The 23,102-nt window shown below is 37.9% G+C and overlaps 1 protein-coding gene across 1 annotated transcript in view; it reads left to right on the forward strand.

The window, feature by feature from the left end:
* The window catches only part of LOC129224753 (uncharacterized), an 81,655-nt gene extending 79,596 nt beyond the window's left edge, over positions 1 to 2,059 (forward strand). The window contains exon 6 of the mRNA XM_054859302.1: positions 1,950 to 2,059. Coding sequence (XP_054715277.1) covers positions 1,950 to 2,059 — 110 coding nt within the window. The remainder of the gene's footprint in view (positions 1 to 1,949) is intronic.
* Positions 2,060 to 23,102: the final 21,043 nt, after the last annotated feature.

Below are 23,102 nucleotides of genomic sequence, written 5' to 3' on the forward strand. Positions count from 1 at the left end.
GGAATGAGCTAATGCTCAATTTTTAAATTAAACAAATCGTTAAAAATTACTAAAAGTTTACGTAACGCTAGACACTAATTTGACGGGGATCGGGATTATAAGGGAAATGTTTTACTTTATTTAAGAATAGTTGACCTCACTCGAATAGGAATTTTTAAGAATTACCCTTGCTAAATTCTTTACTATTCCTATACGTTTTCACGACTTGTGTTGTAATTTTTTGGGTGTCTCCCCATTTTCTCGCCGACATTTCATTTACCTCCAAACCTGGTTTTCAGTTTTAATCACACCTTTTGATATATTAAAGTGGGGAGAAGTTTTGAAATGTCGGCGAAACTGGGTAACCAAATTTTAGTAATTAATTGACCCCTGCATGTGTTGACCATTAACCTGAATCGATTGAAAAAATCTACATCGACGTGAACGAAGCCACGGGTAAAGCTAGTAGCTTTTTTAAATCTAGCTGTCTCTTACCATTTTTAACCACGACACACAAAAGAAAGGGGGATATAAGTTTGACGTGTCTGTGTATCCTTGTATCTGTCTGTGGCACTCTAGCAATTAAACAGATAGACCGATTTAAAAAAAAAGTTCAAAAAGGGAGTTAATCGAGAGTGTTCTTAGCTAAGTTGCGTCTTCGGATCACATAAATTAACAAAGATATGAAATAAAAACCTCTAAAAAACATTTTCGCGGTTTTTGCAGCGAAAAAACGTTTAAAAATTTTAAAATTTAGTACCAAAATAAAGAGGTTTTTTTTCTGCGTCTGATAGAACGTGTTTGAAACTTCCATGTCATATAGAATTTGAATTATTCCGTTTTTTAGAGCAGGTTTTAAATACAGCTAAGTCTTTATTCACGCGACTGGTAACCTAATTCATCGCTGGCCGAAAAGGAAATTAATAAAATTGCGTTTAATCCATATATTAAAGAAATTTGCATGGAGAGACCCTGTCTATGGTAAAAAAAAGATCAAATTGAAGCCGGAATTATGGGATACAGCGGTGCAATCATGAGCGGAGTTATGATAACATGATCGCTTCGCGAGAATAGTTTTCACCAATCTCGCAAAGAGACCAAATAAAGTAGCTATCGGATTTGGTTTGCATTTTAATTCATGCTTTAATGCAATTTCAAAAACGTGCTCCACAAACTTGCAACAATACCTGAGTTTAAATTAACAACCAATTGAAATTCAATAATGGAATGTTTTGAATCAAAATGTATTTAGCAAGACGCTAAGGATCTTGGGATACAGCGGTGCAACTTCCGGTTTCAATTTCTTAGTATAGCGGGGCTTCTCTGGTTCAATCATAAGTAAAACGCAATGATTTAAAATTTTTATTTGTTGCCAGTTTACATTTGTTGACAAATAAAATACCTGTAATTGATTTTTAATGGTAGAAGGCTTTTAAAAAGATTTTCAATTTTCCATCTTGATTCTACATTTGTGACTCAGTCCTTGGTTTTTAAAATTTTTAATTTTAGTTACTTTTATTAAATCTTACAGGAAGTTTGGATCAATTGATCCATTCTTATTTTTTAGTTCTTTTCATGGGGAAAAGAACTAATAGAATTCACGCATTTTAAAAATCATAAACTATCTAACAACGTTAAAACTTTCTAAATCACTTTTGCTTGGATTCCGATGATATAAACTTTCACTAATACACCAAGCAAAAATATATTACCGAACTTTATGGAAGCACATACAACAAAAAGGCTTAATTAATTAGTACTTTGTTGAAATTTTGTGTTGATTTATCATGAACTTTCAGTCTTTGGTATTTATGAAAAACGTCACCCCCTCCCCTCTTCTCCTTTTCTTAAATAGTAATATATAAATAAATAAATTTTATCTTTTTTTTTTTTTTTCAATTTTTCTTTTCAGCTAAAATTGATTAAAATTGCTAAATTTGGGTTAACTAATCAATTATTTATTTTTCCAGAAAAGTCACTCATTGAGGAAAACATTGCCAGGTGGAACAAGCGACCTCGAAAAAGTGTCTGTCAGTTTGCTGAAGATTGGATCTGCTACTGTGGATCGAACCTAGGATAAAGTGGTGCACTGCTTCAAGCACCAGAGGCCCTGATTTAAAGAGCAAAGCAAGAACTACAATCTAGTTCATGAGCTCTTTTCCGAATCATTCTCATAGAATGACGTATCATAGAAATATTCATCTCACAATAAGCAACTCTTTGGGCTCAATATTCAGCTCAAAGTTACGAGACATTGTTGTTTTTAAAAGAAAACTGAAACTTTATCATCCATTATATTATCTGTGGAACGAACAAGTATCGGTACAAATATGGAACCTGGGTAGATAAAGAGGCAATCAATATTAGGGCGAAATGATGCACATTTCAGGCTAATTTCAAAAGAGCTTTATACCCAGATGATGTGATTTGACTCGATATGTAAACGTGATGAAAAGTAATATTTCAAAGCATGATATGACTAAGCATGCAAGTTGTAATGATTGAAAATAGCTGCAAATGTTTGATAAATACGTGAAAATCTGGATTTTGATCATTTGCTGCAGTAGATTCGGGAATACAAACAATCACTGATTTGTTAGTTGCTCTTTCGGACAAAGGCACTTTTCAGCATTGATATTCAATAAACTCTACATCCATTTTTTGAATCTTTAGATAAGATTTTTACAGGAAAAAAAACAACGGAAGTTTTTATTTGAAAAAATATTGGCATATTAAGCTTAATATTGATGATTGTAAAAGGGAAACAATGAAAACAATGATATTATTACTATCTAACTTACTTTTCCAAGCTATACATATACAAGCTAGGGAGAAAAATATTGTATTAAGTTTTAACTAACTGTTTGCTTCATATTATACACGATATCTTACTGAAAGATCTAAAAGACTCGCAAAAAATTTTAAAATTTCATTTTTAAAATAATGTTAATATCAAACACAATTTTTTTGCTGTCTGGCAACACTAAATGTTTTGGAATGGTACACCATTTTTATTTTCAATATTCCATGTATGCTGAGACTTTTATTTGTAGCGTAACCCAGATGTTTTTGCCTGGATTAGCAGTTATTGCCGAATGCAAATGCTTTTCATGATAGACGTGTGGGTTTTTGACGAAACAAAATCTTGCGTTCTGACTTGAACATAACTGTACTGGGGAAAAAACCTTTCTTTGTAAAGAACACAAAATCAAGTTTTTCAGCATCATTTCTATTAATATATGACTTTGACCAACTCCAGTAACTATATAATTTGTTTAATCAGGAGTTTTCAATGGGATTGTTTCCTTCAATCAAAAGTACAACTTATTGTCACTGAAAGTAAGTAGAATAAGCGAAAAAAAAAAAAACATGGAGCGAGAAAAAACTTTTATTTTCCCAACGCTTAACTTTTAATTAATTTTTTTAAACGAACGATTTTGAAAATAAGGCGTTGTCATTTTGATGTCACAAATGATGTACTTTGGCGCATCTATCTACCACGTTATGATGATCAAGAAGTGAATTAAATATTGCACTCTACGCTTGCTATCAACCATATCGTTGCCAACGCTAGTGAGTAAAGAAGATAATTAAATATTGCGAACTACGAATGGCATCAGTAATTGGCATTTCGTCATTTGTGATGTCATCGGCAGAAGCGTAAACAATGAAAGCGGACCGATTAAAGTATTTTTTTTATAAATATGGTCACATCCTACGTTTTTAAGCATGCTCTTTCAAAAAAAAAAAATACTTTTAATACTTCAGAAACGACCCCATTCTTGTGTAAAACTCGCACGATAAGAGTGAAATATTTTGTTTTAAAGCTCTGTGAGAGAGCTTAAAAAAACAGAGCCAATGAACTTCCAATGTTCATAGGATAAATTAACCTGTGAGACTAGATTTCTTACCCATTGAACAGAAATTCATCAGTGTACTGTTCTCATTGTCTGTATTATTACGTGCTGGCCCAGTAAAAATGGGCACCCATTTTTTTTCCGATTTCCAACATTTCCAGTTTTCTGAAAACAAGATATAATAAATAATAAAAAGAGTATGGTCTTCATAAAGGGGAAAAGCATTCCAAAAATTATTAATAAAGATTTGAACAAGAGCTTCAAATGAATAAGAGGAAAAATATAGCACAACAATGAAAATTCTTTGATCCTTGCAAAAAAATTTCCTGACAGCACAGCAAACTTAAAAGCTACTGAAACTGTCAGTGCTCATGGAAAATGAAAATTAAAATGTCTAGTCATTTCGAAAAATATAGTGTTGCCAACAAACCAAATAACTTGCGTTTGAAATTCATAATATTTTTCTAACGAAAATTTTAGCAACATGTGGCGTGACTTGTTGCACACCCTGTATAAGTCTGTAATAAAATATCGTGTTAAATATCATAACGAAGGAACTCAACAATTATTTCTCTTTTTTTAGATTACAAAATACTCGTTTTTAACCATAATAAGCCTTTGTTCCATAAATGGTACTGTAATGGTTTTTTGTACTAAGAATATTATTTAACTTAAAAAGGTCATCCTAATTGAGGTTAACTTTTCTTTAATCATAATTCATACAAGTATTATTTAATATAGTATTCTCTAAGTGTAAGCATAGGACAATGCATTGTTCATTACTGTCTGCATTTGTTTCATTAAAAGTGTGTACATAACTGTTAAATCAGTCAAATAGCAATAAAAACAGCAAAGATGTACTACATCTTTTGAGAACATACTGAAACATTTCAACCATTCCCATTTTTGACTTTTATGGGGCTTTGAATGTGTATGGAAAAAAAGTTTAGTTTTAGAGGAATCAAAGGAGCAGTGTTGGCAAAAAGTGTAATTTACAAAACTGTTATAATGAAAAACTATCTCCAGAAAAAGATAAACGAAAAATAAGAATGCTGTAAAAATAACGATTTTTATATTTTCGTTCCATTATATTTGACAATATAGTGTGGCTTTCATGATTGACATCAGAAGATGTTTTATGGTTCGATTGAAAGAAGATATATTCGTTTATTGACGCAACGCCAATATACTTTATCGAACGCAAACAGGGTTTTCTCGTTCCTATTTTCATAAATGGAATCATTGAAGCCTCAGCAAATTTGAAGTCAACTTATCATAGCCAGACTATAAATTGAATTGCTTATTTTAAACAATGAAAAATTCCATAACAGGACAATTCCACGGAAGTGTAGCTACTATTTTACCTTTAACTATGGAATCAGAAGAACATCATATGTTTTAGTCGGTGGCCTGCTCGTTTTGATCGAATAAACTACTCTTTACGAAACAATAAACTATACGGAATAAGAAATGGGCAAACTTTATTTTGCCGTTCTCATAGGCTGCTTTAAACTGATGCAAAGTGGTGTTGGACCTGATGTTTTAAATTAAAAAAACAATCTACAAGTTGAATATATTTTAACTAACAATTATAAAACTATTTAAACTTGTCTTTCGAATAACGAAGAACAAAATGTCCATTTTTAAGCTGTTATTACTCTTCAGGAAAATTTAACTTAAATTAGCATTAAAGTTCACTTTCATCTTAAAAAACTGAACTAAAACCATTCAGTGGTTGTACCGTACATATCTTGAACTTGAAAATATCTTTATTAAAAGTAGTAGAAGCAGTGAGATCTTTTCAAGCTGAAGCCTATTTCGAATTTGCAATTTTATTAAAGAAAATATTAGAAAATAATAATCGCTTGCACTGTTTATATACCTATATATTTGCACAAATAAATTATGAATTATGAGTGTTTTGTTCTGTTATTCATTACAGTTTTTCAATCGTACTATTTATTGATAAAATAATGTACGAATGTTTATTATAAATAAATCACTAAAGTAACATGGTTGTTTAAAATAAAGAATATCAGGTATATGTGTAACGTTTAGTATCAATAGTAGCTAATTCGAAATTTCATAGGAGAGCGGGAAACTTTTTCACGCTCAATCTATTTAATTTTTAACAGTTTTTTGTCCTTTCAAAAATAATCACTGTGCGAGTTTACTTTTTTCTCTCTTTTTAAGTTACCAGTAATGCCTAAATATTTACAAAAAAGAAAATGTATTGAGTTGGTTTTAAAAACAGGTTACTGATTTGTACAATCAAAAATTTGGGCTACTTAAGCAATTGAATCGCTTGTTTCAGAAACTAATCAAGCGTCAAAATTTCTAATTTCGAGAAAAGAATAGATTAAAGGTGAGAGAACAGTTATTACCTATTCCAAGTTCTACGTTTAACGCATTAAGACGCCTGACAATTTATTGCTAGTTAAGTTTCGTGTTCATACATGCTTCGTTTTCTTTTCTAAAAAGGATACAACTCTTTTTAATCATTTTACATTGCATTCTATTTAAGCATTGTGCATAGCAATAGTTCCATTTCATTTTCTTTTCATCTTTTTTTGGATCACGATATTTTTTGTTCTACTTAAAAACATTTGTTTGGGAAAAAAATTAGCTTATTAGAGAATAAGCATTTTCCTTCGGTTGGACATTTTCTTGGAAAATATTTTTTTTCTGGACACCCCACTAAGAATTCTGCATGTTTATTATTTGATTGATATTTCATGATACCATGAACAGTCAGAAAATACAATACTGGAAGCAATACTGGAAGCACATTCTAACAGTTAATATGCTGTAATATTTGAAGTCTTTCATGACTATGGATCGAAATATGAATTTCCCACCAAAAACATAAAAGAGAAAAGATGCAAGAAGAAAAGGATTTGCATAGTTCTTAAATTAAGAGTGAAATCAGGTCCTTGACTGTGGTTAAGCTGGATTTCAGATTTGAGGGAACAAGAGGTGAAATTTTTTGCATACAGATTGTTCTCTAAAAGTTAATCTCACCAAAAACATAAAATTTACAAAAATTCAAGTTTCGCTTCCACCGTAAAAAGTTGTGAGATCTAATGTGAATTTAAGACGGTTGTTTTAATTAGAATTGACACTTGACGCCCTCAGAGACCTCCCGCCCCTTCTAATTGCTCGGTTTATCGGTTTTAAATGCTCAGATAAATCTGAGCAAGTGGGTCTCTGGGGAACTTTATTTAATTACATAAAACATTACATAATTATATGTTACAATTTTGATTTGCTCTTGACAAAAATTTTGGTAGTTTAACATCAATATATGAAATAAAGTAGACAAAATCAATGCATAAAAGCTTTACAATGATACAATAAAATATAAACGACACTAGAGAGTTGTTGCTTTACAAAAGATAATGTGTTAAAGTGCAGAAAAAAAAAACTAAATTTAAACGATATTAACTATTGAAAATAGAAAAAATATGTGTATTAGTCAACGCCTTGAAACGTGAAGCCTTCATTAGGCAAGAGACTGAAAATCGAGTTAAGTCTGATGCGAATATGATGTTGTGAAAAGGCGATTAATATGTTTTTATTGAGTGAAAGACTATGATTACGTCTGATATGCGTTTTAATTAGTCTCTTGGGAATCACCTATTTAACTTTGCCATAAATTGCATCGTATTAATGTGTCTCGCAATCATTATAGCGACCATATTAGTATCAGACATTGAGTACCATATATCTTATAACAGCGATTTGAGCGCTTTAATTGTGCTTGTTTACATATTGCGTAAATTAGTTCTACTAGCCCTATATATTACCATTAGGTGTACACTACATAGTAGATTATTCTGAACCTTTCCATTTCATGTGAATAAATCTCATCAAACAGATTTTGTTCGCGACAACATTCAAGATATGCATTATATTATTTATTAAAGAAAAAAAATATTTAAATAGTTACTAGAACGTATATTGTTGTCGGCTGTACAAAATTTGGCGAGTTAATCCTCTGCAACAGTCAAACCAATTTGTATATTTTTTGTTGTGTTAGTATGTTGTCATGCGATAATTAAGGCTAATATATTATAGAAATAAAGGTGATTAATAGTATTACGGTTAATACAAACATTGCAAGGTAACTTAATAGAAAATAGTTTATTGCAAAGTTGTTAAATAGGTGCTTCCCAAGATACTAAAACAACTGACTTAATTTTACATGAGATCTCAAAACTTTTCACGGCGGAAGCGAGACCTGCATTTTTGAAATTTATCGTTTTCGTGGGATTGCATTTCCTTTTGCGGATAGTTTCCCAATACAATTGATATCGGTTGGAAATGTGGCAGATAAGGAGGTCATTTTGGCGGGATCGCCAATTTTCGTTTTGTTCTCTCAATAAAACATTGGCCGAAATACATTAGCTCTTAATAATTGGAAGAAAATTAGCGACGACGAAAGAAATTGCCAAGAAGCCCAGTGATCGACATTTTCCCGCATCTTGGAAAATCCAAAGCAACTTCGAAACAATGAATCTCGATAGTTCACAAATCGGTGCATTCGTCAAATTTTATGGAGTCGCCATTCTTTGTACATCTTGTATTTTTCATTAGCTGTAAAAATGTTAAATCTGATTCACTAAAGAAGAATTTTCTACTCGAAAGCGAGAGAGCACCGTTTGTCGGATAACTTACTATCATTCATGGAAAACCATCTGTCAGTGATAAAATCCAAGGACTTTGGCAAATAATTCGTAAACTATTAGTATAAATGGAACAAAATTCTCTAATTTAGCTCACTGCCATATGTGGTCTTAGTCACTAAAATTTCAGGCTTAAGGCCGTTCCATGAAAAACTCAACCCTTTGTCGTACATGTGACAATTCATATATTTCATTAAAAAGTAATAATTTTAAAGGTAATTACGAAATTTTTTGCATAAGATATCACACATAAGTTTGTAATTTATTAAAGCGAAAAAAATGTGTTCATTAATATTTTAAAGCATTATTTTTAATGAAATATAAATTAAGCATTAAGTGCGAAATAAAATGATCGTTTTCCGTTTAATGGCCCTTTTATAGTTTTATCCGCAATGAAGTTACATGGGTCAAAAGTGCAATGAGTTACTTTGAGAGAAAAATGGTTCGACTGGGTTTTCACTGACTTCGCTTGCTTCTGCTCGACTTAAAGAAGGAACTGCCGTGACCTCATATACACTGAAGAGCCAAAACATTATGACCATCTCTAACTTTTTCAAAGAACTCGTCTGGATGAACTGCAGATCACATAATGAGGTGGGATTGGTATATAACTGGGGCTGGAGAAGATAAGGTTTCATTTGAGCACTTTCTTTTGAAAGTTATGAGAAAGGATAACAATCTCAGCGAATTAGATAGAGGGCAGATTGTGATGGCCCGAAGACTCAAAACGAGTATCTCAGAAACTGCAAGACTGGCAGGTTGTTTACGATCTGTCGTTGTTAGTACTCGTACTTATGCAAAGGGGAAAAAAGACGGTGAAACCAACAGTAGGCGTGAAGGTGTTGGACGGCCACTCGTCATCAAAGATAAGGGACGTCGGAGACAAGGCCGCATGGAAAAGCAAAATCGGAGGCAGACAGTTGATCAAATAACAGCTCAATACAATGCAGGTGTGAGTGGAAGTGTTTCCAAACACACAGTACAGCGGGCACTGTTGGATATGGGACTGAGCAGCAGACGTCTTACTCGTGTGATTCTATTGACCAATCATCATCACCAACTACGCCTACAGTGGGCCCGAGAACATCGAGACTGGTCCTTGGATAACTTGAAGAGGTTGTCTGGTCCGACGAATGGCGATTTCTTGTTCATCACATGAATGGTCGTGTCATGGTTCGGTGTCCTACAGGTGGTTAACAGTTGCTCCCGTCTTGTACCGTTAGTCGTAAACAGGCTGGTGGTGGAGGTATAATGATTTGGGGGACTTTTCATGGCAGGGTCTGGGACCCTTAGTTGTGGCATAACATACCATGAAGGCTGTGGATTATCTGAACATCGTGGCAGATCAGGTGCACCCGTAGATGGCGTCGGTCTTTCCTACTGGAAATGGCATCTTCCAGCAGGACAATGGCCCGTGTCACAAGGCTAAAATGTGCTGGAGTGGTTCCAGCAGCATGAAGAAAAATTCCAATTAATGCCCTGCCCATCAAATTCACCGGATTTAAATCCTATACAGCACATTTGGGATTTCATGGAAAGGCAGCTCAGAGCTGAAACACCGTCATGTCAGCTTGTGGCATCCATGCCAAGGAGAGTCGCAGTTGTTTTGCAGGCCAAAGGTGGCACAACGCGTTATTGACTGGGTGGTCATAATGTTTTGGCTCAGCAGTGTAGTAGGTACGTTGAGAATAAAGCAACTTGTAGTATGTCCTCTTAAACACTGATAATTCAGGCTTGTAGTTTGATCCACAGCGGGGGGGGGGGGTTACAGGAAGGGGGAACTTAAATGTACCCTAAGTGGATTCGAGAAAAGGATGGAACGACTGTGCTTTTCTTCGCTTTTTTTCTACTCACGTTGGCGTTTATTTAAAACTCAAACATTACCCTCTAAATATGGAATTTAAGTTTATTCTGGTAATGTCAGCAAGGTTCAAATGCATTAGAACTTAGTCTTTGGCTTCAAAAAATTGCTAACAGTTGGGAGAATCGTAAAGACTCCCAGTTGTCGAAATCTTTCCGCAAAATAAATAATACTTGAGAGCATCCATTAAATATTATAAAATCAAAACAAATCTAATGACGTGTCGCAAAAGCCAGTAAAATCGTTGATAAGTTATGACAGGAGGGCCCATGCGAAGAGGTTCATTGTAGTTTTCAGACATCAAGTAATTTTCACAGGGGCTTATGGTTTTAATTTTATTTCGGGAGGTCATATTCTTCGAGGGGTTCTCCGTAGTATTTAAATACGGGGAGCTGACAACGTTTTGCGAGGGGGCCGGCGATGGACCCCCCTGGTTATGATGTTGCCAAATTGGATATAAATTCGTAATTGTTGTTAAAAGAACTCCTCGGAATTCATAGTTGTTCAACTTACATTAGTAAATGTTGAGGTAAACACTGACTATTCACATGAAAATTTTCCTAAAAAAGCCCTTTAAATATTTGGCAAAGGAAGTACAGATTTCTTTCTCTTTTTTTTCAGGGGGGATGGCAAAGGTATATTTATTTTCAAACCAAAACTGCTAATATCTAGAGGGCATAAACATCTGTTCCTCAGAGTCAAAAGGACGTAAGTCCAAAAATTGCTATTTTCCATTTATTAGTGCATTGTATGTAGAAGCCTATTCCGCATTGAGCCATGTGAACATATTCTTAAAAAAAGAATCCTTTTCAATTTTTCATCAGGGTTAAAAGAAATCTCGTATTCCATCCTTTGCACGCGTCATTAAGAAGTTTTGCCTCTCTCCTGTAAAATTATCGTACAGTGACTTACGTTCTTCTGGCTCCGAGGTACGAGTATTTGGAGTAGTGACGAATAATTCGATAATTATTATTTGTGTACACATATTTATTTTATTTCACAGCTACACAAGTACAGTATTTCTCATAAATCATAAAAGAATTAAGTGCGTTATCTATAGGTAACTAATCAGCAGTGCCGCAGAGAGCCAAGGTGGATCCCTTGTCAGTTATGTCACCGGGCCCTTCCCACCTCCCAAAAAAAGAAAAAAAGAAAAGAAAACAATAATGATAATAATTTGAAATAATAATTTGTGAATTTCGACATCTTGAATTCAAATTATGTTTTTCGCAATCACGAATATGTGTTTGTGTCTGTGTGCAGGCATGAGTGTGTGTGTGTGTGTGTGTGTGCATGTGTGTGCGTATGTATGCGTGTGTGTATGTGTGTGTGTGTGTAGGTGTGTGTATGCGTGTGCGTGTAGGATATGGACGTAACCTGGAGACGGTTTTCGCTGGAGGAGCAGCATCGGGAGGGGCCGGTCGATGGTTGGTTCTGCAGAGGAAGGCGGGGGGGGGGGGTAAAATCATAGGAACATCACATTCAAAGGTCAAGTGAGAACAATAAGCAATCGTGATTGCTCAAAAAAAGGAAAGAAAAGAAGGAAAAGAAGAAAAAATGGTGAAAAAGAAGGAAATAAAGGGGGGAGGAGAGAAAAAATAAAAACTGCTTTCTAGAAAACAACTCTATTTCAAGTGCCACAACAGTAAATACCAGAAGTGTGAATTTTACTTAATCTTTACGTTTTCTCTTATTCGGAGTTCCCTTCCCCCCCCCCCTTTTTTTTTCTTTCTTCATTTTTTTTCTGCCTTTCCTTCTTTTCTTTCTTTTTTTTTGCGTCAATGTAGCCACCCCCCAGCCCAAGGCCCGGGTACCTAGTTTGGACTAGGCTGGGCCTCTCGTCGGGCCTGCTAATAGCAATAATGTAAAGCAGCTCTAAAACTACACCGCGTGATTGAATTTTCGGAATGTTTCGATTTTCCTTTGTATTATTTGCTAAATACTAAGTCAAGCTTGTGTGTTGTGTGACTGCTAGAAGTATCTAGGAATTTTAATGTTTTTTTTCATCAAGAATTTTGATCATTTGATTTCATCGGATCATTATGAATTCGGTGAATTAACTCTGAATTTTGGTGAGAAATTAACCGAAAATTTGAAGATTTGTCGCTAATTATAAACTCCACTTCAGTTTGCATTATGTGGAATACGACTGGAAATGAAAATATATTCGCCTCAATGAAACAAGTTAAGTTACAAGTAGATGGTCGAAATGGATAACCAATCGATTGCCCATACGTTCCTTTTTATACGTTCCTTTTTTACTTACTTTTACGTTCCTTTTTATACGTTCCTTTTTCCTTTTTTAAAGAGTTGATTAGAAGCAAAATTTCTGTTAACTTTGAGTTTGAAATTTTTAGTTTTTACAAGTTTTCCTTTACTTGGCACAAGAAAGTAAAATTCGTTGCATAGCTATACATCATAAAACTGCTAAATACACAATTTCAACATCGTACGAAAAACTATTTCAGAGATACACTAGTATGTTGTGGCGATCACGAAACTTTCTTCTACATTTTTCTTTTTTTTTTCTGATCCCTCCCCATGCTTGACGAGGAAGCAATATTCCCAAAAAAAACAAAAATACACATACAAAAACTTAACGACCATCCCAATGTCTGAATTATTGCAAAAGCAAAGCAAAGAGCGAAAATTGAAAGCTATTGTTACAAATCCTGTAAATAGCAATTATTGTAGTAACGTAACCTGTAAATAATTTCCCGTAATGAATATACAACCCCTTAACATATGGCTAAAGTATACAACCCCCTATTCTTTTTATTTTCATTGATAAAATTTGATAACGGTCTACGCATTTCTCGAAGCAGAAAGAATGTTGTAGAAAATTCTTGGATGTTTATAAAAGCCGTTAGCGATGGATAAACAGTTAGTTTCGATTGAGATTTCGAACTGAGTGCATTTTTGCTCTGTTTATTGCGAGGCATTTTCGCTGTGTTGTTTTCGTATTTGGAAGTAAATACGTGTGTAAACGTTGAGTTTACGGTGTTGTGTGATAATTGCTTAATTGCTGATGAATAATTTAGCAGTTGCTGAAGATCTTTCCTGTACATAGTGTAAATAAATTTCCTGTGCTTTTATCAAGAACTGTGTCTTCATTTCAAGAAAGTGGAAGTCGCACCGAATCCGTTACAATTTGGCGCCCAACGTGGGGCTACTTCAGGACTTTCTTGCAGTAAGTGTGACTTTGGACATTTTTTCATGAAGACTTTTTAAATTTGGACTTTATTTTTATGGTGATTACTCGCGCAATGGATGAACAATTAAAACAACTTCTTGATGCAATCAACTCTGTTAAAAATGAATTGGCGGCTAATCAAGACCAATTAAAAAGTGATTTGACTGCAAGTTTTACTGCAAATCAAGAACAATTAAAAAATGATATGGCGGCTAATAAAGAACAATTAAAAAATGATATGGCGGCTAATCAAGAACAATTAAAAAGTGATCTGACTGCAAGTATGTTGGCAAATCAAGACCAGTTAAAAAGCGATTTGACGGTGCTGAAAAAGGACTTAGCGTCTAACCAAGAGGAAATTAAAAACGACCTTATTTCGGTAAAGACTGTGATGGAAAATAAATTTAATGACATAGAGCATCGAGTTGATGCTATTGAAGAAAAATTTGATACCGTTGAAAGCCGATTCAATGCTGTAGAAAATAAATTAGAAGAAGAAGATAGAAAATTTCATCAACTTAAAGAAAACATCTTTAAAGACCTGGAAAGGAAATTGGCGACCGCGGAAAGCAGCTCTGTACAGTTTGGCGCTCCCACATCAGTTGCTCGACCGTCCATTAAACTTGCCACATATGATGGGAAAAGTTCGTGGCAGGTATACAAGACCCAATTCATGATAGTGGCGGAAGCGAACGGATGGGACTCTGCTACCAAGGCCTGCCATCTTGCAGCATTCCTGAGAGGTGACGCAGCGGACATTCTTCAGACCCTTCCGGACAGCCAGTGCCTGGATTTCGCCGCCCTCACAGCTGCGTTGGAGCTTCGCTTCGGTGAGAAGTGCCGGAAAGATTTCAGCCGACTCCAGTTGAAGTCCCGTTTCCAGAAAACTGGGGAAACCCTGCAAGAGTTTGCGGCGGACATCGAGAGACTGTCTCATCTTGCTTTTTTACGACTGCCCTGCGGATGTTCGAGACAACCTGGCACTCAACTACTACATCGACGGGGTTCGAGATCCGGAAATCCAGAAAGCTCTACGGATGGCGAATGTCAAAGACCTGAATTCTGCCGTTGTGTATGCGATGAGATACGAGGCCGCCCAAGAAGCAACCCGTGTGGATCGCCATCTAATCCGGACTCAGGAAGCTGATGAGTCTGATTCCAGGTCGTCCCACCTCGCTGAACTTGAGAGACAACTCGGTGACTTGACAAGACATCTGAGCAGCATAACAGCCCAAAAGAAACAAGAGCAGAAGTGCTGGAAATGCGGTAGTGAAGGACACCTGCGAAGGAGTTGTCCGGCTCGCCAAGCTACGCGAGGGAAGGAAATCACCACCACTAGAGCTCTGCAGATTTCCTCTTCTAGTAGTGGCAGTGATGGACTTTTCATTTACGCACATGTAAATGGGAACCCCTGCAGACTGATTGTCGACACTGGAGCCAATGTGACAATCATTAGGACAGATGTGGCTCGTGAATTTGGATTGAAACTGCTGTGGACATCGCCACGCGTAAGTCTCCAGACTGTGACAGGTGACAAGATCGAGATTGACGGTAAAGTGGACTTGGAAATAGTGTTTGGGAATGCCACCTACCATCATACGACATTCGTCGCTAATATCACGGACCCCTTCATTCTCGGATTGGACTTTTTGAAGAAATATGACTTCACTCTCGACTTCAAGACTAATGAGCTGCACTCGATGAGAGAAGACATAGCGGTCTTTCCCGCAGAAAGTGATGTAAAATCCGCTCATCAAATAATTGCCCAAACAGATTTGTCAATTCCCTCAAGGTCAGAATCATTAATACCCGGCTCCATTGAAGGAGGCAATAGTTTTCGATTTGGACTCATTGAATCCCCCAACTTAAGCAATAGCCTAAAAGGAGTGCTGGTAGCATCTACGCTTGTGGACCTTTCTAAGGATGTAATTCCTGTAAGAGTCGCCAACGTGAGTGAAAGGCCAAGGAATATTCGGAAAGGTGAAGTGTTAGCAACTTGTACTCCAGTAAACTGCATCATTAGAAGAATCAATTCCCCCGATACTGTGTCTTCTGAGTCCTTGGCATCGAAGTTACTTGGGAGTGCGCCATTATCGAAAGATCAAAGAACTGCTGCGGAACAATTGGTGCATCTGTTTTCATCTACATCGGAGGATGTGGGCAGGACGAATTTAACGCAGCATAGGATCTACACTGGAGAACACCTTCCTATTAAGCAGCATCCAAGACGACTACCATTCGCCAAGAAGGAAGAAGTTGAGACCCTCCTGAAAGAGATGAAGGAGAATGATGTAATCGAACCGTCATCCAGTCCTTGGGCCTCTCCCATCGTCTTGGTCCGAAAGAAAGATGGCTCCACCCGATTTTGTGTCGATTACCGACGGCTGAATGAAATCACCAAGAAAGACAGCTACCCTCTTCCACGGATAGACGACACCGTGGACACTCTTTCCGGACACAAGTGGTTTTCGACCCTGGACTTGAAGAGCGGCTACTGGCAGGTTGAAATACACCCTGACGACCGAGAGAAGACAGCGTTTACAACTGGACAAGGCTTGTGGCAGTTTAAAGTGATGCCCTTCGGCCTCTGCAATGCACCAGCTACGTTCGAGCGTCTTATGGAGACAGTGTTAAGAGGACTTTCCTACGAATCCTGTCTGGTCTATTTAGACGATATCATCATCGTGGGACGCAGTTTCGAAGAACATCTGGCAAATCTTAGGAAGGTGCTGCAAAAGCTTAAGGAAGCCAATCTGAAGTTAAGCCCGTCCAAATGTAATTTGTTCCGCCGGGAAGTGAACTACCTTGGTCATATCATCTCTTCTGAGGGTGTACAAACCGATCCGGAAAAGGTATCCGCGGTCAAGAGTTGGAGTCGTCCCGAAAACATCCATCAGCTGCGAAGTTTCCTGGGGCTCTGCACGTACTACAGGAAGTTTGTGAAGGGTTTTTCCAACATTGCACGACCTTTGCATAAGCTGACGGAGAGCAAGCAAAAGTTTGAATGGTCCAAAGAATGCGAAGATGCATTTCTACGACTGAAGGAGGCTTTAACATCAACGCCTATCCTCGCCTATCCTCAGCCTGAAAAATCCTTCATCCTAGACACTGATGCGAGCCACGAGGGCATCGGAGCTGTTTTATCCCAAGAAATTGAAGGAAATGAACATGTCATCGCTTACTGGAGCAAATGCTTAACAAAGTCGGAGCGAAATTACTGCGTCACCAGAAAGGAGTTACTGGCCATAGTGAAAGCTGTAGAACACTTCCATCATTACCTCTACGGCCGAAAATTTCTGCTTCGGACAGATCATGCCTCATTAACTTGGCTTTTGAACTTCAAAAATCCGGAAGGCCAGATAGCCAGATGGATACAGCGGCTCCAGGAATATGACATGGAGATCAAGCATCGAAAAGGGTTATCTCACGGTAATGCTGACGCTTTATCAAGAAGACCCTGTCCTGAGAACTGCCACTATTGTTCCCGAATCGAGAAACAGAATGGAACGACTAGCCCTACCGCCTATCAGGTGACAGTGACTCCAATATCATCAGAACCTGATCCATGGAATGACGACCAAGTTCGAAAAGATCAACTTGAAGACCCCGACATAAAACCAATTTTGGAGTTCATGGAAAGCGACAGTCGGCGACCTAGCTGGCAGGACGTTTCCATCTTCAGTCCTGCAACAAAAAGATACTGGGCTTTATGGAACTCGCTCCATTTGCGGAACGGCGTGCTACACCGAAAATGGGAATCTGACGACGGCAAGACATCTAGGTGGCAGTTACTACTTCCCCGATCAAGAATTTCAGATGTTCTGAAAGAAATACATAGTAGTGCGACTGGAGGACATTTTGGTGTCTTGAAAACCCTCAATAAAGTTCGGGAGCGCTTCTTCTGGAGTAAGGCGAAGGATGACGTGGAGAAGTGGTGCCATTCTTGTGACGCCTGTGCTGCTCGTAAAGGACCGAAGAAGAGAAGCAGAGGGAAGCTATATCTGTACAACGTTGGAGCTCCTTTCGAACGAATTGGGATTGACATCCTGGGTCCTCTACCAAGAACTGCTGATGGGAACAAATACATTCTTGTTTCCATCGACTACTTCACCAAATGGCCGGAAGCATATCCCATTCCAGATCAAGAGGCTACCACCGTAGCAGAGACTCTAGTCCAACACTGGATCTCGAGATATGGAACACCTTTGCAGATTCATTCCGATCAAGGGAGGAATTTCATCTCTGCTGTTTTTAAGGGCCTATGTCAAATTCTCGGAATTGAGAAAACTAGGACAACACCACTACACCCACAATCGGACGGCATGGTGGAGAGATTTAACCGCACAATCCTGAATAATCTCTCACTTATGGTATCCAGAAATCAACAGGATTGGGACAAGAAGCTACCTTTGTTCCTGCTGGCCTACCGCAGTGCTGTCCACGAGACTATCGGATATGCCCCATCTCAGATGCTCTTCGGACGAGAGCTTCGGCTACCTTGTGATCTCGTCTTCGGTCGTCCTCCGGATGCGCCTGAATCGCCTGAGGAGTACATCCAGGATCTCCAGGCCCGGTTGGAAGACGTTCATAACTTCGCACGAGAGCGAATCAACATCGCGGCGGAGAAGATGAAGACCAGATACGACACAAGGTCTACTGGACATGAATTCAACGAAGGCGACAAGGTTTGGTTATGGAATCCCGTCCGACGGAAAGGTCTTTCACCCAAATTGCAGTCGCATTGGGATGGACCCTACAAAGTCCTTAACCGACTGAATGACGTCGTAGTGAGGATCCAAAAATCACCTAATGCAAAACCTAGGGTTGTACATTATGATCGGTTAGCCCCATACTATGGCCATAGTTCATGAGTATTATGTAAACAACCATGGTTGATAACATAAAAGTTGTAGATAATTAATTTTTGCTTTTAATGTTTAGTAATATTTCTTGTTATTATTGTGTTTCCTTTGCACTATTGGTTATTATTTAATGTGTGTAATTGTGAACTTGTGATAGAAGTTTGGCACCCTTTCTGGGGATTGTACTGCCCGGGACGTGCAGTCCTTAAGAAGGGGGCAATGTTACAAATCCTGTAAATAGTAATTATTGTAGTAACGTAACCTGTAAATAATTTCCCGTAATGAATATACAACCCCTTAACATATGGCTAAAGTATACAACCCCCTATTCTTTTTATTTTCATTGATAAAATTTGATAACGGTCTACGCATTTCTCGAAGCAGAAAGAATGTTGTGGAAAATTCTTGGATGTTTATAAAAGCCGTTAGCGATGGATAAACAGTTAGTTTCGATTGAGATTTCGAACTGAGTGCATTTTTGCTCTGTTTATTGCGAGGCATTTTCGCTGTGTTGTTTTCGTATTTGGAAGTAAATACGTGTGTAAACGTTGAGTTTACGGTGTTGTGTGATAATTGCTTAATTGCTGATGAATAATTTAGCAGTTGTTGAAGATCTTTCCTGTACATAGTGTAAATAAATTTCCTGTGCTTTTATCAAGAACTGTGTCTTCATTTCAAGAAAGTGGAAGTCGCACCGAATCCGTTACACTATTTTAAAAGCCTTGCTTGAATTAATTGCAAATATTTTATTTGTTAACAAACATAAGATGGCAACTGTTAAAAATTTTAAATCATTGAGATAATATTTCCGATCATTTCCATACAGAACCTAACACCAAGCCTTTTGGCACTTGAAGCTACCTCTATCACAATTGCACCAAAAGGCTTTTGCCCCATCACGATTGTCTCTGCGTATGGCCTAACACTCAGACACATGAGGGCGAAAGAAAAAGCCTCGAAGCTCCTTCGGGATCTAGAAGCAGTCTTTCAATACCCTCATAGCACAATAGTTTGCGGAGATTTTAACGCACACCATACCTTCTGGGGCTGCAATGGAACCACCGCCACTGGTAGAACTATTTTTGACTTTGCCCAAAAGGCAGGAATTACCATCGTAGCTCCTCCCACACCTACACGTATCACTGTGACCAGCGCATCTACTATTGACTTTGGGATGGTCAAATTGTTTCCCTACAGTTGCGAGGTGACTTCGCTTGCAAAGCTCTCCTCGGATCACAACCCAGTCAAATTTGTCTTTGACACGGTTACAGTGAATACTGCACTTCCACATGCCTCGAAACCTGATTGGCCCAGGTTTCGTAAACTCCTGAACTCCATTCACTTTGATTTTCAGGACATCAATACTGGGACTGAGCTCGATTCTTCTGTTCACAATTTCACTAATACCATTATTAATATTCATTCCAAAACCTCCATCCCCATTTTAAAGCAAAGCTATGCTAAGGAGCTCCCCCTCCACATCAGAAACTTAATTAGGTCAAAAAATCAGCTACGAAAAACTTATCAACTCCGCAGGGATCCTGCTTCCAAGTCCGACCTCAATAAGGCACAGGAGCTAGTTAAACAAGCAATTAAAAGGCACAAAAATGACTCATGGACTCAATATATTTCCTCCCTTACTGCAGACGACACTTCCATTTGGAAAGCCGTCAAGCGGCATCGGGGGACGTATAGACACATTCCGCCCATTAAAGGCAAAACCCTTCCAGGAGGCCAAACTGTAACTGCTGTGACTGATATTGAAAAGGCAGAACTTTTTGCCGATCATTTCGAACAGCAGTTCACACCTAACAACACCAGACATGACGAAACTGAATCACTTGTTAACATCACACTACACAATTACTTCACAACTCCACACGCTAGCAACACCCTTCAGATTCAGCCCTCAGATGTTCTAAGCTATGTCAAAAAGTGTAAGAAAAAGAAAAGTCCAGGCCTTGATAGAATCACCAACTCTCTAATTAAAAACCTGCCAATTCGTACTATTTTCTATATTACCCAACTCATGAACAAAATACTCGAGTTGGGTCACTTTCCGCAGGAGTGGAAAACTGCTATAATAATCACTATTCCAAAAAAGGAAAGAGCAACAGCGGAGCCGTCGGAATACCGACCAATCAGCTTGCTCTCTGCTCTCTCCAAAATTACTGAATTCTGCATTCTCAATAAACTTCTTGACTTTCTTGCGGATCACAACATCATACAAGCTGAACAGTTCGGCTTCCGCAGGAAGTACTCGACAAACCATCAACTACTTAGAGTCACAGAACTAATCAGAGAGGCTGAAAAAAATCATCAGAAAACCATCGGGCTTTTCCTTGACATAGCGAAGGCATTCGATAGGGTTTGGATTGATGCGCTAATTTACAAACTTATACGCCTTGGGTTACCTCATGCACTCATAAACATTATCAGCTCCTATCTTATGAATAGGCACTTTATCGTTCGAGTGAGAGAAACTCTCTCAACACCTAGACACATACGGGCCGGGGTGCCTCAAGGCAGCCTCTTAGGCCCAACTCTTTACTCAATTTTCTCAAACGATATCCCACACATGGACAACACGCATCTTGCCATTTATGCAGATGACACCTGCATACTAGCCTCCGCTCAGGGACTTTATCAAGCCTTTTCAGCAATTCAAAACCACTTAACACATCTAGATATCTGGCTAAGGACTTGGAAAATCAAAGTTAATGCCGACAAAAGTATAGCTACCTGCTTTTTTACAAGAACAACTGAGCTCCCTCCTATTAAACTGCATCTTTATACCGACCCGATTGATTTGTCTCAGCGGGCAAAATATTTAGGCATAACGTTCGACCGTAATTTAACCTGGCGACCTCACATTGAAGAGGTACGCAAGAAGTACCTCACTTCCAAAAAACCACTAAATTGTCTCCTGCACAAAAAAAGCGTTTTATCAACGGATAATAAACTGCTCATTTATAAGTCCTGCCTAAGACCCATTATTACCTATGGAGCGCCCGTATGGGCGACTTCTGCAATCTCTAACTTTAACAGAGTTGAGAACTTGCAGAGAGTGATGGTTCGAGCGGCGTGCGACCCTCCCTGGTACGTCCGTACGGACAAGCTGGTGGAAGAGGTTGGCATCCCGACACTCCACAACTTTTGCAAAAAGCTCGCCAAGAGATTTCACTACAACATCCCCCGTGTTGGCAATCCACTACTTAACAACCTTCCAAATTACGATCCATTGGATCCGGCAAATTCTCGCAGGCCTCGCGCTCTGCTAGCTTAGTTTCAATTTCGAAACGGGGTGAGTGCATCCCTTATCGGGTTCATACCTCGTTTCGACTCTAGTTATTGTGCTACACTCTGGCTGGGAGCATGCTCCTATCTACTTTCATTTCACTATTTTCTTTTTAAATTTCTTATCAACATTTTATCATTGTCTTAATTTTATTTTATTTTTATTCATTCAAATAGCCTAGAAATCCCCCACGGGGAAAAAAAAGTATAAAACTTTAAAAAAATATGTAGGAAGCGAAAAAAAATAATACTTAAACTTATTTAAATAAAGAAGAACTTTAGTTGAAATTTACTTTGAAGAGCCTTCGGCTAACCATTATGGTACTCTCGTTAGAGGAAGCCACATCTCTCGTACATCCACGCAACCATCTTCTGCGCCAAAATAAAGCCATGGCCCCAACCGGGGAACTATCAACATACCACACCAGAGGATAAGGGGCAGGGCCCCAGGTGCCTCAAGCAACGAACTTATATTTCCGTGGCATTTCCATACAATTAAAATCAGGAGATACGCAGACGACAATCTATTACGATTTATCTTTCTTATTGTTCCATTAATAAAGATATTTTTATTCGCCAAAAAAAAAATCAACACCTCTTGGAGCGATTGGCGTCAAAATTGAACCAAAGCTTGTTTACATATGGATTCACATATATTCCAAATTTCAACCAGAACGTAGCATTACTGCTTGGGATAGGGCACTCACAATGGAAAAAAAAACGGGCGATTGCACTACCCCCTTTTTAGCTGTTGACACCAAAATAAAATCAGCTCTTATACCCACTAAGGGTTACTTGCCGATAAATTTTTCTTTCATTCCGTTCATTATTTCTTGAGATACAGCAGTCACAATTGACGACAAAAAACGTTCTATAGCTCAACCCCTGTTTGAGTTATTGACACCAAAGTTAGATCAGCTCCTGTTGCTGTTAATGGCAACATATGGACCAAATTTTGTTTGATTTCGCCAGTTACTTCCTGAGGAATAGCAAGCACGCGTACCTCAAAAAACGTCCCATTACTCCACCCCCCTTCGAGGAATTCGCGCCAAAAACCAATGGGCACAAGTTCACATATGGGCACATATGTGACATATGTGTACCAAATTTCGTTCGATTTCATGCGGTAGTTTTTGCTGTAGAGCGTCCACAAAAAAACTGGTCACACACAGACGTGACACACGGACACACACAGACAGACAGACATTTTCCAAAAATAGTCGAAATGAATTCAGCACACCTCAAAACGTTCGAATCCGTCAAAATTCGAGGTTCAAAAATGCACGAATCCAATGCTTTCTTCTACATATTAGATATAGAAGAAAGTAACAAGGCACAAGCAAAAATATATATGTACATGCAGACGTG

The sequence above is a fragment of the Uloborus diversus genome, chromosome 6, assembly GCF_026930045.1.
Source record: "Uloborus diversus isolate 005 chromosome 6, Udiv.v.3.1, whole genome shotgun sequence".
Lineage (NCBI taxonomy): Eukaryota > Metazoa > Arthropoda > Arachnida > Araneae > Uloboridae > Uloborus > Uloborus diversus.